General features: G+C 47.1%; 1 protein-coding gene across 1 annotated transcript in view; it reads right to left on the minus strand.

Moving 5' to 3' along the window:
• Positions 1 to 12905, minus strand: part of HK1 (hexokinase 1) — a 74111-nt gene that overhangs the window by 43240 nt on the left and 17966 nt on the right. The window contains exons 2-3 of the mRNA XM_007454569.1: positions 11311 to 11473; positions 416 to 564 (exon numbers count right to left, since the gene is read on the minus strand). Of these exons, the coding sequence (XP_007454631.1) occupies positions 416 to 564; positions 11311 to 11473 (312 nt within the window). The remainder of the gene's footprint in view (positions 1 to 415; positions 565 to 11310; positions 11474 to 12905) is intronic.

The following is a 12905-nucleotide window of genomic DNA, read 5'->3' on the forward strand; positions in this document are numbered from 1 at the left end:
ATAGCCCCGGGGCTGTGAGCTCAGATTCCTGTTGCCCCACTAGATGACAGTCATAACCTATGAGGCCTGGGCCTTTGGTGAACTGGGTGAGGACAATGGCTTGGAAGAAGGGTTTTCACCCAAGGACTCTGCTACCCCTCTGCTGGGGAACCAAGCCCAGGATCCTTAGGGAATGGATGCATTTACCTGCTGGGCCTCCTCTTCGCACCCCTTACCTGAAAGCCCCAGCAGCCCCCTGCCATCCACCAGTTTACGCACATCGTGGGGTCTCTTCCGGCAGTCACGCTCTTCTACCCAAGAGTCCTCCACTCGTGCCTATGATGGACTCCCAGTGCTTTGGGGTCTGGTTCCTGGAGGTACCCTGGGGCCTGATGCTTGGGCCACAGGGGCTGATGGGAAGGGAGCAGGGACCCACCTGGCTTCCACTGCCGTGCATGATGCTCTCCGGGGTGTCGTAAACCTCGGACTCCATATGAACAGTCTGTTTTTGCTCATGATTCACTTGCACCCGCAGAATTCGAAAGGAAGACCCGCCAAGATCCAGGGCAATGAAATCTCCCTTTTCTGTTTAGGGAGACAACAGTATCACATCAGATTCAAGTGCTCCGGGGAAGTCTCATGCTCTGCCCGCTTCTCAACAGGGTCCAGCCCCACCGCGCTGTGCTTTCGGCCAGAAGCAGGAGTCATTCAGATGCCATAGGACCACTGCCCCGCCTGGAAGAGTGGGCAAGAGAAACCCTCTCCCAGCCGGGCGTCCCTAGACAGACAGCTTCACACAGTCCTGCTCACTCCCGACTATAGGAGAATGGAAGTATGGACTTAAGTATCAAGCCCTACCCATCTTTCTCTAATTTCTTACCCCTTTTCACAAATGGCTATGTTATCCGTAAAGACAAAAACAGCGTTTCAAGTCAGAGAAAACCCTATATCTGAGCATCTGAGGTCCATTCCATGCCTTGGGTTCCTTCCCCATCAGCTCAGACACCAATTCCAGCTAGTCCAGAGCTCCACTGATTCCCCAGGGGTTTTTTTTTTTTTTTAATTGTGGTAAAATACACATCACATAAAATTTTCCACTGCAACCATTTCTAAGTGTACAGTTCACTGACACTAAATACGTTCACAACGTTGTACAACCATCACCACCATTCCTAAAATTTCTCATCATCCTAAACAGAACCTCTATAACCATTAAGCATTAACTCCCCATTTCCCCTATCCCTAGTCCCAGGCAACCACGATTCTACTTTCTATCTCTATGAATTTGCCTATTCTAGGTATTTCATGTAAGCAGAATCATACAGTGTTTGTCCTTTTGTGTCTGGCTTACTTCACCTTGCATAGTCTCAAAGATTCATCCATGTTATAGCCTGGATCAGTAGTTCACTCCTTTTTGAGGCTGGATGATACTCCATTGTATGTGTATCCATTCATCTGTTGCTGGACACCTGTGTTGCTTTCACCCGGGGGATGTTTTTAACAGAAGTCCCTCTTGGTCATATAGGAGTAAACTGGCTCGATACGGTTATATTCCTCAAGACCAATGTGTGCAGTGATTGGGGTGGACCTCAGTGGGACAGAGAAAGATGACGGGACCGTATGCCAAGACCACAATACAGCACCAACAGAGGAGGCCATGATGGGCAAGGTTCCAAACCATTAAGCCACTATCTAATATCCTTTACCCCAGTTACCCTCACACAGTCTCCTCCAAAATCAATTAAAATCTATTAATTTTACTTCTGATGTTACATTCCCACTGTCTTGCTATCTTTTCATTTTCTTGATGGTGACTTTTGAAGCATAAAAGGTTTTAATTTTGATGAAGTGCAACTTATCTACTTTTTTCTTCTGTTGTTAGTGCTTTTGGTGTTATATCTAAAAATCCATTGCCAAATCCAAGGTCACAAAGACTCGCACCTATGTTTCCTTCTAAGAGTTTTATAGTTTTAGGTCACACATTTAGGTATTTGATCCATTTTGAGTTAATTTTTGTATATGATATGAGGTAGAGGTCCAACTTCATTCTTTTGCATGTGGATATCCACTGTCAAATTCCAGCACCATTTGTTGAAAAGTCTACTCTTTCCCCATTGAGTTGTCTTGGCTTCCTTGTCAGAAATCAGTTGACCATAATAAATGTAAAAGTTTATTTCACACTCTCGAGTCTATTTCATTAACCTATTATGTCTGTCTTTATAGCAGTACTGGTACTATAAATGACTATAAATATGGGTACGTCTGGACTCCGCATTCTTTTTTCCCCAGTTTTATTGAGATGTAATTGACACAGTGAACTCTCAGTTTTGATCCACTGATCTATATGTCTATCCTTATGGCAGTACCACATTGTCTTGACTACTACTGCTTTGAAATTTTGAAACTGGGAAGTGAAAGTCCTCCAACTTTGTTCTTCTTTTTCAAGATTGTTTTGGCTATTCTGGGTCCCTTGAGCTCTTAAGTAGTGGTTGGCTTTTTTTAAAAAACAGCTTTTCTTTTATAAAGCTGACGCCATCTTTGTATTTGATTCTACCAAGCTTTAAGCTCCGACACACTGCTCTATTTCCGGAACTTAGAATGGTTGTCTGGCATACAGTAAGAACACAACAAATACTTGAACTAATGAGGGTGGTAAAGGAATCAGTGAATGAACCAAAGTCTTCTCAAACTGAATTTCTGTTCTTACCCTCTCAAGCTCCTTGAGGGAAGAACCACAACTTAGGTTCTTGGCACCCAGGACAGCTCAATAAATGCTTGGCAGCTGCTTGATCACAAGGGTTGGTGGCCCATTCATTCATTCAAGGCAGCCTTGCTTGTTGTTCATAAAACAGGAAGCAGTTATACCGCTGGTTGGTTGTTGGTTTTTTTTTAATAATAGCTTTATTGAGAAATAATTCACCTATCACATTTTAAAGTGTACACTTTGGTGGGTTTTAGTATATTTACAGAGTTGCGCAACCATCAACACTATCTAATTATAGAAATTTTCCGTCATACTCAAAAGAAACTCCGCACCCATTTGCAGTCACTCCCCATTTCTTTCCAAACCCCCTCATTCACCAACAACCACTAATCCATTGTCTGTCTCTAGAGATTTCCCTATTTTGGACATTTCATATCAATGGACTACAATATGTGGTCCCCTGTGGTTGGCTTCTTTCATCTACCATGATGTTTTCAAGGCTCACCTATGTTGTAGCATGTATCAGTACCTCATTCCTTTTAATGACTGAGTTATATTCCACTGTATAGATATACCACATGATGCCAATGTTTTGGGGGGGGGGGTTTTGGCCGCACCGTGTGGCATGCAGAACCTTAGTTCCCCGACCAGGGATCAAACCTGTACCTCCTGCAGTGGAAATGTGGAGTCCTAACCACCGGACTGCCAGGGAATTCCCCATGACGTTGTTTTTAAATTGCTCCTATCTTGATTTCCCTGGTGGTACAGTTTGTTAAGAATCCGCCTGCCAATGCAGGGGACACGGGTTCGAGCCCTGGTCCAGGAAGATCCCACATGCCGCAGAGCATCTAAGCCCGTGAGCCATAACTACTAAGCCTGCACTCTAGAGCCCGCGAGCCACAACAACTGAAGCCCGCGCGCCTACAGCCTGTGCTCCGCAACAAGAGAAGCCACTGCAATGAGAAGCCCGCGCACTGCAGCGAAGAGTAGCCCCCGCTCGCTGCAGCTAGAGAAAGCCTGCAAAGACCCAACGCAGCCAAAAATAAATAAGTTAATTAAAACAAACAAACAACAAAAAAAAACTGTTTCTATGGTCCAAAGGAAAGAGACCAAGGGAGAATGCTGGGAAGCAGGTGTCACAGCTTTGTGGGAAATTCTGACCCTGATGTTACAGGTTGTTCAAATCAGTTTAGGGTTTTCTTTGGGCTCCCATCAGAATCCTAACCCCTATGGTGCTTACACTACTACTCGGTTAAAAAAATGAATTTGGTATGAGGTGCTTCCTCTCAGGAGGAAGAATTACTAGAGCACCAAAAGCACTTTATTTATTTAACCATCATTCATTGAGCCTTTCTGTACTCCAGTCGCTAAGTACTTCATATGCCTCATTTTACTTTTAACCCTCTCCACCCTGTGAAATAGGTAAAACTATGATCCCCATTCTACAGATGAGCAAGTAAAGGCTGGGAGGGATTAGGTAACTTGCCAAAGCACACGGCCAGTAAGTGGCAGAGCCAGAATTTGAATCCAAAGCCCAAATTCATAACCGTTGGATAAAACCACCTCCTGGACAGACCTCGGGGACAAGGATCCCCAAGGCCAGCATCAAAGTGACACTTCAGCACATCAGGAACAGCTACATCTCTCTTTGGGGGTCTCATCAACATCCATGATTCCTTGCAGCTTCTGACTCTGTTCTTTTGCTTTGATCTTTAATGAAGATAACGAAAACTCCTTCCGGTAAGCAACTATAAACCACCTGTGCATAGGGAAATAATAAGCACAAAAGCCAACACCATGCTAGGATGAAAATATGGGTACTTTTTATTTTGTTAACATTTTAATTTAACTTATTTACTGTTTTAATGGTTTTCAAAAAATAAAACCATTTATTTATTTCATGTTTTACACTGGCTTTCATCATAACTTAAAAACAATAGCTTGGGAAATTTTTCAGTTGCCAGCCTGGTCAAAGGTCTCATTTTCAGTTGAATGAAAGGTCTAAATAAAAGCAGGTTCTTGTGCTCAAGTTCCAGGTGATGGTCGGGCATCTCCTGCTTATTGGTGTCAGTGTCAACACACAACGGGTAAGAGCTTTCAGCCCTTCATGCAGAAAGGGATCAGGTTTCAAGCAGCACCTCTGCAGGACCCAGGCCTGAAGTTTGCAAGCAAGATAAGTGAAAATGGTCTCAGCTGCCTCTAGGTCGGGAAGGAACCTGGCCTTAGGGTGCATGGGGCTGGCCCACACTTCTGCAGCTCTGCAAGACACCTGCCCCACCCCAGCTCTCCACTGCTCCCTTTTTTTTAAAAAAAAAAAAAAAAAACACAAACACAGGTCAGTAGGGTTCCAAGGAGTTAGGGTCAGAGAAAGAGACCAGAAAGGCGGCCTTAAGATGTAAGGACAATGCTAAATACTGCATACTCCACACACCTACTAGTGGGAGTTGATGGGTTTGAGGGGGGCCGTTCCCTGAAGGCATTTTACAAGAGGCCACTGTTAAGCCCAGTGCAGCTCCTGATCTGTCCCTGAGCAGTGACCTTGATTCCAGGGTGTGTCTGTGACTGCTAAAAGAAATGGCAGTTGGCCTCTCTTCTGTAAATCACATTTGCACCTCAGGAAATGCCGAGACAAATATTAACTTACCTTCTCGGTTTATGGATAAGGAAGCTCCAACCAAACCAGGTGAGTGACTTGCTCACAGTCACGCCTGTGGCAAGCCCAGGGCCCTTCCCTTTTCTTAGTCACTCATGTACTTGCAAATACTGGGATGCTCCTAATTTTTTATGTATATATGTCTTATCTTCCTCAGTTGGATGATAAGCAATTTGAAGGCCAGGGCAATATAACATGCTTACTTCCCTCCCCCAGTACTAAGTCCTGCGAATCAGTACATGTTTGCTGCTAGTTTGATAAGAACTACCTGGGTTAAATGCATGGTCTGTTCAGTCCTATCCTCTGCCAGGCAAAGGACACCAAGGAACAACTTCTGGAAAGGGCAGCAAGATTTCCGGTAAGCTTTGTTTGCTGTCTAGCATCTCTTTAGATAACTACCCTTCCTGGTTTTCACCTGAGTTGGGGGTGGGGCTGACCACCCACTCCAGCTCCAGGGGAACCAATGTGTGACCCAAGAGCACCCAGAGTCCCCCACTTTGGCCATCATGATTGGTTCAGGATGGGCACGTGATCCACATCAGCCAATCATTACCCTCTCCAAGACCACCTCTGGGACCTCTAGCTCTTAGGTGAGGTGTCAGCTAGGGCTGCCAGGGCTGTCTCTGCCACCATAAGGGAGAGGTGGCCTATGAAAGAAGCCGACACAAAGACTGAAAGAATAAGACAGATGAGTCCCTGTCAACAGAAGCCAACTTACAACTCCATTTCCCAGTTATGTGAACCTAGAATTCCCTCTCTTGCTTATACAACTTTGAGTTAGATTTCTTTCAGCTACAACCAGAGGCTTCTGGGTTCAATATTCTTTATTAGGCAATGAGTCCCCCAAATACCAACTTGCCCTCCATAAATGATCTATCCTCCCCTTTATGTCAGTTGGTTCCCCCATTCAGAGCTGTGGTGTCCAGTCACCCTGCTGCAGAGGCACCAGAGCTGCAGCCTACGGGCTCGTCCACATTATGTGGGGATATTGGGGTGGGGATGAGACAGCCTGCCTCTGCTTCCCCCTTTTTCCTGCCTCCTCCCCCTGTAACATCACAGGGATGCCAGTGAATTCTGAAAAGCTCTGACTCTTTCCTCCAGGGCTAGACCTACACATTTAGGTCTGATAGGTGGGGGTCCTTTGACTGGCTGCATCAGCTGGGAAGGGGCCGCCCAAAGAATTCTTACAAAGTCGGTTATTAAGTTACAATGATGATCAGGAGAACAATGACCCCCTGTAACTCTCAAGGTGGTCTGCAGTTTCCAAAGCACTTTCATCTGATCCTCTTGACAGCCTTGTAAGGCAGGCAGGGCAGGACCATCACACCTATTTTACAGATGAGGAAACGGAGGCTTAGAAAATTAAGGGACGTCTCCAAGGTCACAGAGATAATAAGCAGCAGAGCCAGAGATGAATCCAGTGTTCTGGGTTTCTATTTTATTTTTTCCTTTAAATTCAAGTTCAGCTTCTTTTTGCAGCAGTTGGCTTCCCTCTAACTTTCTCTTCAAATCTTTGGCCTCAACCTTCCTGCCGGCCGCTGCTGAGACTTCGTCCCACATTTCCCATTTCCACTGAAGCCAGAAGAACTGCTCTTCTAGAAAAGGCTCATTAAACAAAACATCTGAAGGGCCCCCGGCAACTCTCCACTTTCTAACGACAACCATTATTACCAGCAAATAATGGAAAACAAACACGGGGACAGATGTCTCTCTTGAGTCCAGACCTGCGCTGGAATACAGGGCAAACAAAAACTCTGCTTTCATGAAATGCCTACCTTTGCTCTGCTCCATGAATTAATTCTGTACATGAGACACAAAGCCCTCCCTCCTGTCTGCAATCCAGCTAGTTGATGAGAGTTTATACCTTCATCAGAAACCCACCCAGAACGTTAGACATTCAGATTTCATGGATGGAGAGAATTTCTGAGACAATCCAACCACCTTCCCAGATAAGGAAACAGGCAGAGAAAGGTGAGTGACCAGCCCAAATGCAGTGGAAAAAGGAAATATTTTCCTTCCTTTGGCTGGAAAGTAGTATATTTTAAGCCCCCAGAATTTAACTGTGACCACACTGCAAATCAAACATTTTTAACTTAACCTTTGAGCAAAGAGCCTGCCAGGAACCATGAAACAGAAACAAGGAAATGTTCAACTCAATTTATCCTCGAGAAGCTTACGATCTAATTGGTATTTATGGATACAATATCCTGAGTGATAAATGACAAGAGGAGAAAAACGGGAAGGTTTCACAAGTGAGACAAAGTGTTGGCCAGGCCTTCTGAGGGAGGCTGGACGCAGCTAGGCACCTATCCCTGACTGGGCAGCTCTGAAGGGGGGTTTCTGTTTAGCCAAGTCATCGGAGTAAAAAGGCTTCAATATCTTTCTTCTTTATATATTATTCATACCTTTCCCACTCCAGAAAGGATATGCAGCAGCTAAAAGCCACTTTAGGGTTTGTTTGGTTTTTTTTTAACCTAGTGTGTAGATTACTGGAGAGCAATTAAAGAAAAACCACTGCCCATAAAAATCATCAAAAGGGGAAAAAATTAATAAAAATGGGCAGATAACATTTCCGAAAAATCAGTACAGTTTCAAAACTCTTTTGAGTCCAGTCATGAGGGTCAAGATCAGCGGGAAAGGAAAGGTTTGTTTCTCCCTCTGACTTGGAAGTCACATCACCACTTGACGGGCAGGGGCATCTGTCAGTCAACCTCGGTGAGTCCAAGTTATCCTTTGGTGGTTTGGGATTACCACTAATTCTGTTGCTGACTAATTATACAGTTGAAGCAGTAATTAACACTGTGAAAAGGGAATAGCACCACGGTTTACTAGGAAGGAGACCCACATTCTGGCTACTCCAGGGGACCTCCTGGTTGGAGGCACTTCCATCACAAAGGGGCAGGGTCTGCACTGGGGTCAGGGACCCAAGGCCTTGGTATCCATGTCAATGTCTGTGTGGGGCTGTAGCGACCATTCCAAGGGGAGTGTGGGCCCCTGGGCACATGACCTGAGCCCACCCATGAATATTAGGAACAGTCATAGGGAGAAGTATAGGGTGTATTACGGGTTGCACAGTGGCCCCCGCAAAAGATATGCGGAAGTCCTAACTCTGGGTGCCTGTAAATGTGGCCTGATTAGAAAATAGGGTCTTTGCAGATGTAATCAAGTTAAGAGGAGGTCATGAGTGTGGGTCCTAATCTGACTGGTATCCTTATAAGAGGAAAATGCCACGTGACAACAGAGGCAGAGACTGGAGAGATGTTACTACAAGCCAAGGAATGCCAAGGATTGACAGCCACCACCAGAAGCTAGCAAAAGGCAAGGAAAGATTTAACCCAGTGTCTCAGAAGGAGCATGGCCCTGCTGACACCTTGATTTTGGACTTCTAGCTTCCAGAACTGTGAGATCATTCACTCTGATTTAAAGCTACCCAGTTCGTGGTACTTTGTTACAGCTGCGTTGGAAACTAACGCAGGATAGAAGGAACGGTCACCAGGGAGCACAGAGGTGGGCAGGGTAGGGGAAGGCTGGGGGACCCAGGGCCTCATGCATAGCAGGGCGGGTCCTTGTGGTTCAGGGCTTTGGTTCCTCCTCCCCCCCTCCTCCTTCTGTTCTCAGCACTGTTCTGGGCTCCCAAGAGGCCCTGAACATTTGGCCCCAACCACGCTGGAGATGAGAGGCTCAGAAGGAAGCATGGGGCCCAGGCTGCTGGCTCCACTTCCGCAAACCCTAGGACAGTGTTTCCCAACATGGGCATATTACCACATATGTCATCACATTTAAGACACCACTGATTGCAGACACATCATTATTTTATGTATTACGAAAAGAGAAAAAAATACTGCCGATAATAATTTAAAGATGCAACTATTGTACAATGCATTGCTGATTTCAGAGGACTCAAACAAAAAGGTGTCTCAAAATAGATGAAATATAGTAATAGATGTTGGGGGGAAAGATCAAACAGGTTTGGGGAAAAGGCAGGTAGCTGGGTTAAACAGGTTTCTCTCCTGCAGGACTGCTCGGGGCCTTTAATACGTCGGTGTCTGCTTTGAATCTCTAAGAGGGGGCTGCAGAATGTTGTCTTTCCCAAATGAGGATGAGTTTTGGGCCCTGTTTTAAAGAGTAACTAATGGGGACAAATGACTAGATTACTAGCCATTTGTGTATGTGGATCACACTTTGAGCCCCTCAACCTTGGAAATGGTGTGTGAAAGAGTGAAGGAGGGCACCCCCTGCTGACACACAGTCCTGGGAAGGGGAGCTGGCTTGCAAGCCGCGTTCAGGAGGAAAGAGAAGGCATCTCTCATGGGATGTGCCGGCCCTGGGCCAGTCACACAGGATCAGGTGCTCCCCAGGCATAAGGCATCCTTCTGAGCTCTCCAAGCAAAGCCAGAGCAGGGGCCCTGGGGGGCTGCCCATCCCACCTCGCCTCCCCTTCCTCTTTTCTCAGCTGACAGCAGGCACAGCCACGCCTCTCCTACAGAACTCAGCTAACCCTGTAAAGGCACAAATGCTCCTGGATGTGGATGCCATTCGGGGCTGGGAAAAAGCAGGAGCGAATTAGAAAGCCAGAGGCATTAGAACAAAACCCAGGGGACACCACGGTCTGGTCACTCTGATGGCTAGAATCTCTTCGGCAGTCGTAAAAAAACCCTAAACTGCTGGTCACCAAGGCCTCAAGGAAAACAAAAGGATAAAAGTGGAGTAGATTTTAAACAGTCAAGAAACATCAGAGATATAAGTACCAGTGTGTGTGCATGAAGTAAACCCCACCTGTGGCCACAGGGCAAACAGAGCACATGCCCTTCCTAGGCGTCCCAATACTGTTCAGGACTTTAAAGGCCGGCTGCAGGCACAGCAGGACGTTCCCACTGCAGCCAGTCCTCCAACAAGCCGTGCACTCGCCCACCTTTCATAAACATCAGCTGCAAAAGCTGCAGTTTTCCTGATGTCCATTTTGTCAGCTCCATATCAGATGCCCCAAATCGCAGCTTTAAACTAGTCCCCAGAGTAGGGAAGAAACACAACAGTGTTGTAAGGGCCATACTTTCAGGCTATGTACTCACAACCCCAAGAGAAACCTGACTCTCATGACCTCTCTCCCTCCCTCTCACAAAGCAGGCAAGCCCCAGCCTAGAGCACAGAACACGGCTCAGAGCAGGATTCCTGTGCGTGTGCTAAACTGGGGCAGGCACAGCACCCACCCCTGGGTCAGCCAGACAGAACGACCTCCACTGAGCAGGCCAAGGCCAGGCTGTGCCCTCCCAGCCTCCACCCTGCCAAGAGCAGGGGCTGAGGCCACTCCCTGGGGAGGGGGTACTGACAATCCTCAGGGAGCCACCAGATCCCCACTGTGGGGCATGAGCCACACGATGCAGACCAACAGGACAATTTTTTTTTCCGGTCCTACTCCTCTCACCATTTCTCTGCTTGAGGGGCTACCCTGACTTAGCATCTATGAAATTTGTACAAATGGGGACTTGAGTCTCCCCCCTGAGTCTGAGACGTACCTGGCCGCTAGGACCGCTACTTATCTGGGGTACTAAAAGGAGGCCTTGGTGCCCTGATGGAGGGATTCTCCTAACATGAAGGAGAATCATGTGTTCTGGAGCCATTCATGTTCTGAAGGCATAAGTGTAACTCACACAACATCTGTAAGATCCATAGATACTACACTTTCTTACCATAAGTCACTAGACAGGCCGATGAACGCAGGTCAGCATGGTCCAACCATGGTATCCCCTAGCACATGGTAGGATCTCAGTGGACATACATTGGATTGATGGATGGATAGATGAATGGATGGATGGATGGGAGAACAGATGGATGGAACAGTGACTGAATCAATAACTGGATGAATGAGTAAATGAATGAAAGATGAATGAATGAACAAACAAATGAATGTAAGTTGGAAGGGTGGCTTCACAGAGCTTTCAGCCCTCAGAGCCCAATCTCTGCGTGAGAGACTCACCTGAACCGTCAGGAATGGACCTTACAAACGTTGGCAACATCTTGACTGTGGCTGTCGGATTAAAATCCCGGGAGAGGCCATTCTTCATCTCCTTTTTGAAACGAGCCATGATATCTAACAGAGTTTCATCAGAGAGCCGCATGGCATAGAGATATTTGTCGATCTGAAAGAAGGATGAGAAGGAAAGAAAGTGAGGCCAAGGCTGAGGAAGGTCGTTTCAGCTCAAGTCTGGCTGGGGTAGGACGGGGCAGGCAGCGCGAGGTTCCCGCCTGCCTAAGACAATCCAGCTCCTGCGGGCACTGGAACACCCATGCTGGCCCATCATTCAACTGCGATCGACCACGTCACTCAGAGCAGGCTTGCAAATGCTCTGAGCCCCAGTTCCCCCCCTGTAAAATGAACCAGACACCTCCAAGGTCCCTTCCAATCCTCGACTATTACATGGAAGCTGCCCTTCAAACCCCAGGTACACGCCAAAGGCACCTTAAGCCTCCACGTGACTCCTTCCCTCTGTGAGAGGTGGCTGGCTCATGCTCACATGGATGACAGTGCCACAGAACAAGGGCTCCAGAGCCATCTACCTGGGGTTCAAATCCAAGCTCCAGCACTTACCAGCTGTGTGAACTTCAGTTTCCTCAACTGAAAAACTGAGATGATAAATAGAACGTAACTCACAGAACGTTGTAAGATCAAAGGAGACAGAGAAGCACTCAGAACACAGAAAGTGCTCAGTAAACATTAGCTGTTATTAGCATTGTGAGGCAGTGGTGCTGGTGGGTTTCCTTGGGCACGACTTCTAGGTAGGTGGAAATGGTGGACGAAGGGCTGGAGCCCTGCAGGACATGGGGCTGCAGGCCCAGAGCACGGAGACCTTAACCTCACTACCCCCAGCAGGTATGGGACAGCCCAAGCTCCCACGCCCGTGTGCCAGGGCCCATGTGCCCACACTTCCTGATCAGACCACTCCCGACCCAACAGGACTAAACCAACCCGCTCCTCTTCCTGGGCTCCCCACTCTCCTCAAGGATCCTGGGCTCCTAACCTCAGGCCCCGTTGCTGTCATTTGTTGTTCTTCCTTCATAGTATCTTCCCGCTGACTCTATTTACTGGGCACCTACTACATGTCTGGCTCTTGGTTAGACATCTGTCCTCATGGTCCCTGACCCTGTGGAGTTCACTGAAGTCTCTCTGTCTCACCATTCATTCTTTCTGCCACTCCCTGCCTTAGGAAGCCCTGATAACCATGTGCCTGGATTCCTGACGCTTGATGCATAATCAGTGTAATGGTTTTCAATCTTCAATTTCTCTGCCTTCCAACCCATCCTCTACACCACGGCCACATTGCACCTTCTTTTTTTTTTTTCCTTTTTTCTTTCTTTATAAATTTATTTATTTATTTATTTATTTATTTATGGCTGCATTGGGTCTTTGTTGCTGCGCGTGGGCTTTCTCTAGTTGTGGCGAGCGGGAGCTACTCTTCGTTGCGGTGCGCGGGTTTCTCACTGCGGTGGCTTCTCTTGTCGCGGAGCACGGGCTCTAGGCGCGCAGGTTTTAGTAGCTGTGGCTCACAGGCTCAGTAGTTGTGGCTCGCAGCC

The sequence above is a fragment of the Lipotes vexillifer genome, unplaced genomic scaffold (assembly GCF_000442215.2).
Source record: "Lipotes vexillifer unplaced genomic scaffold, Lipotes_vexillifer_v1.1 scaffold708, whole genome shotgun sequence".
NCBI lineage: Eukaryota > Metazoa > Chordata > Mammalia > Artiodactyla > Lipotidae > Lipotes > Lipotes vexillifer.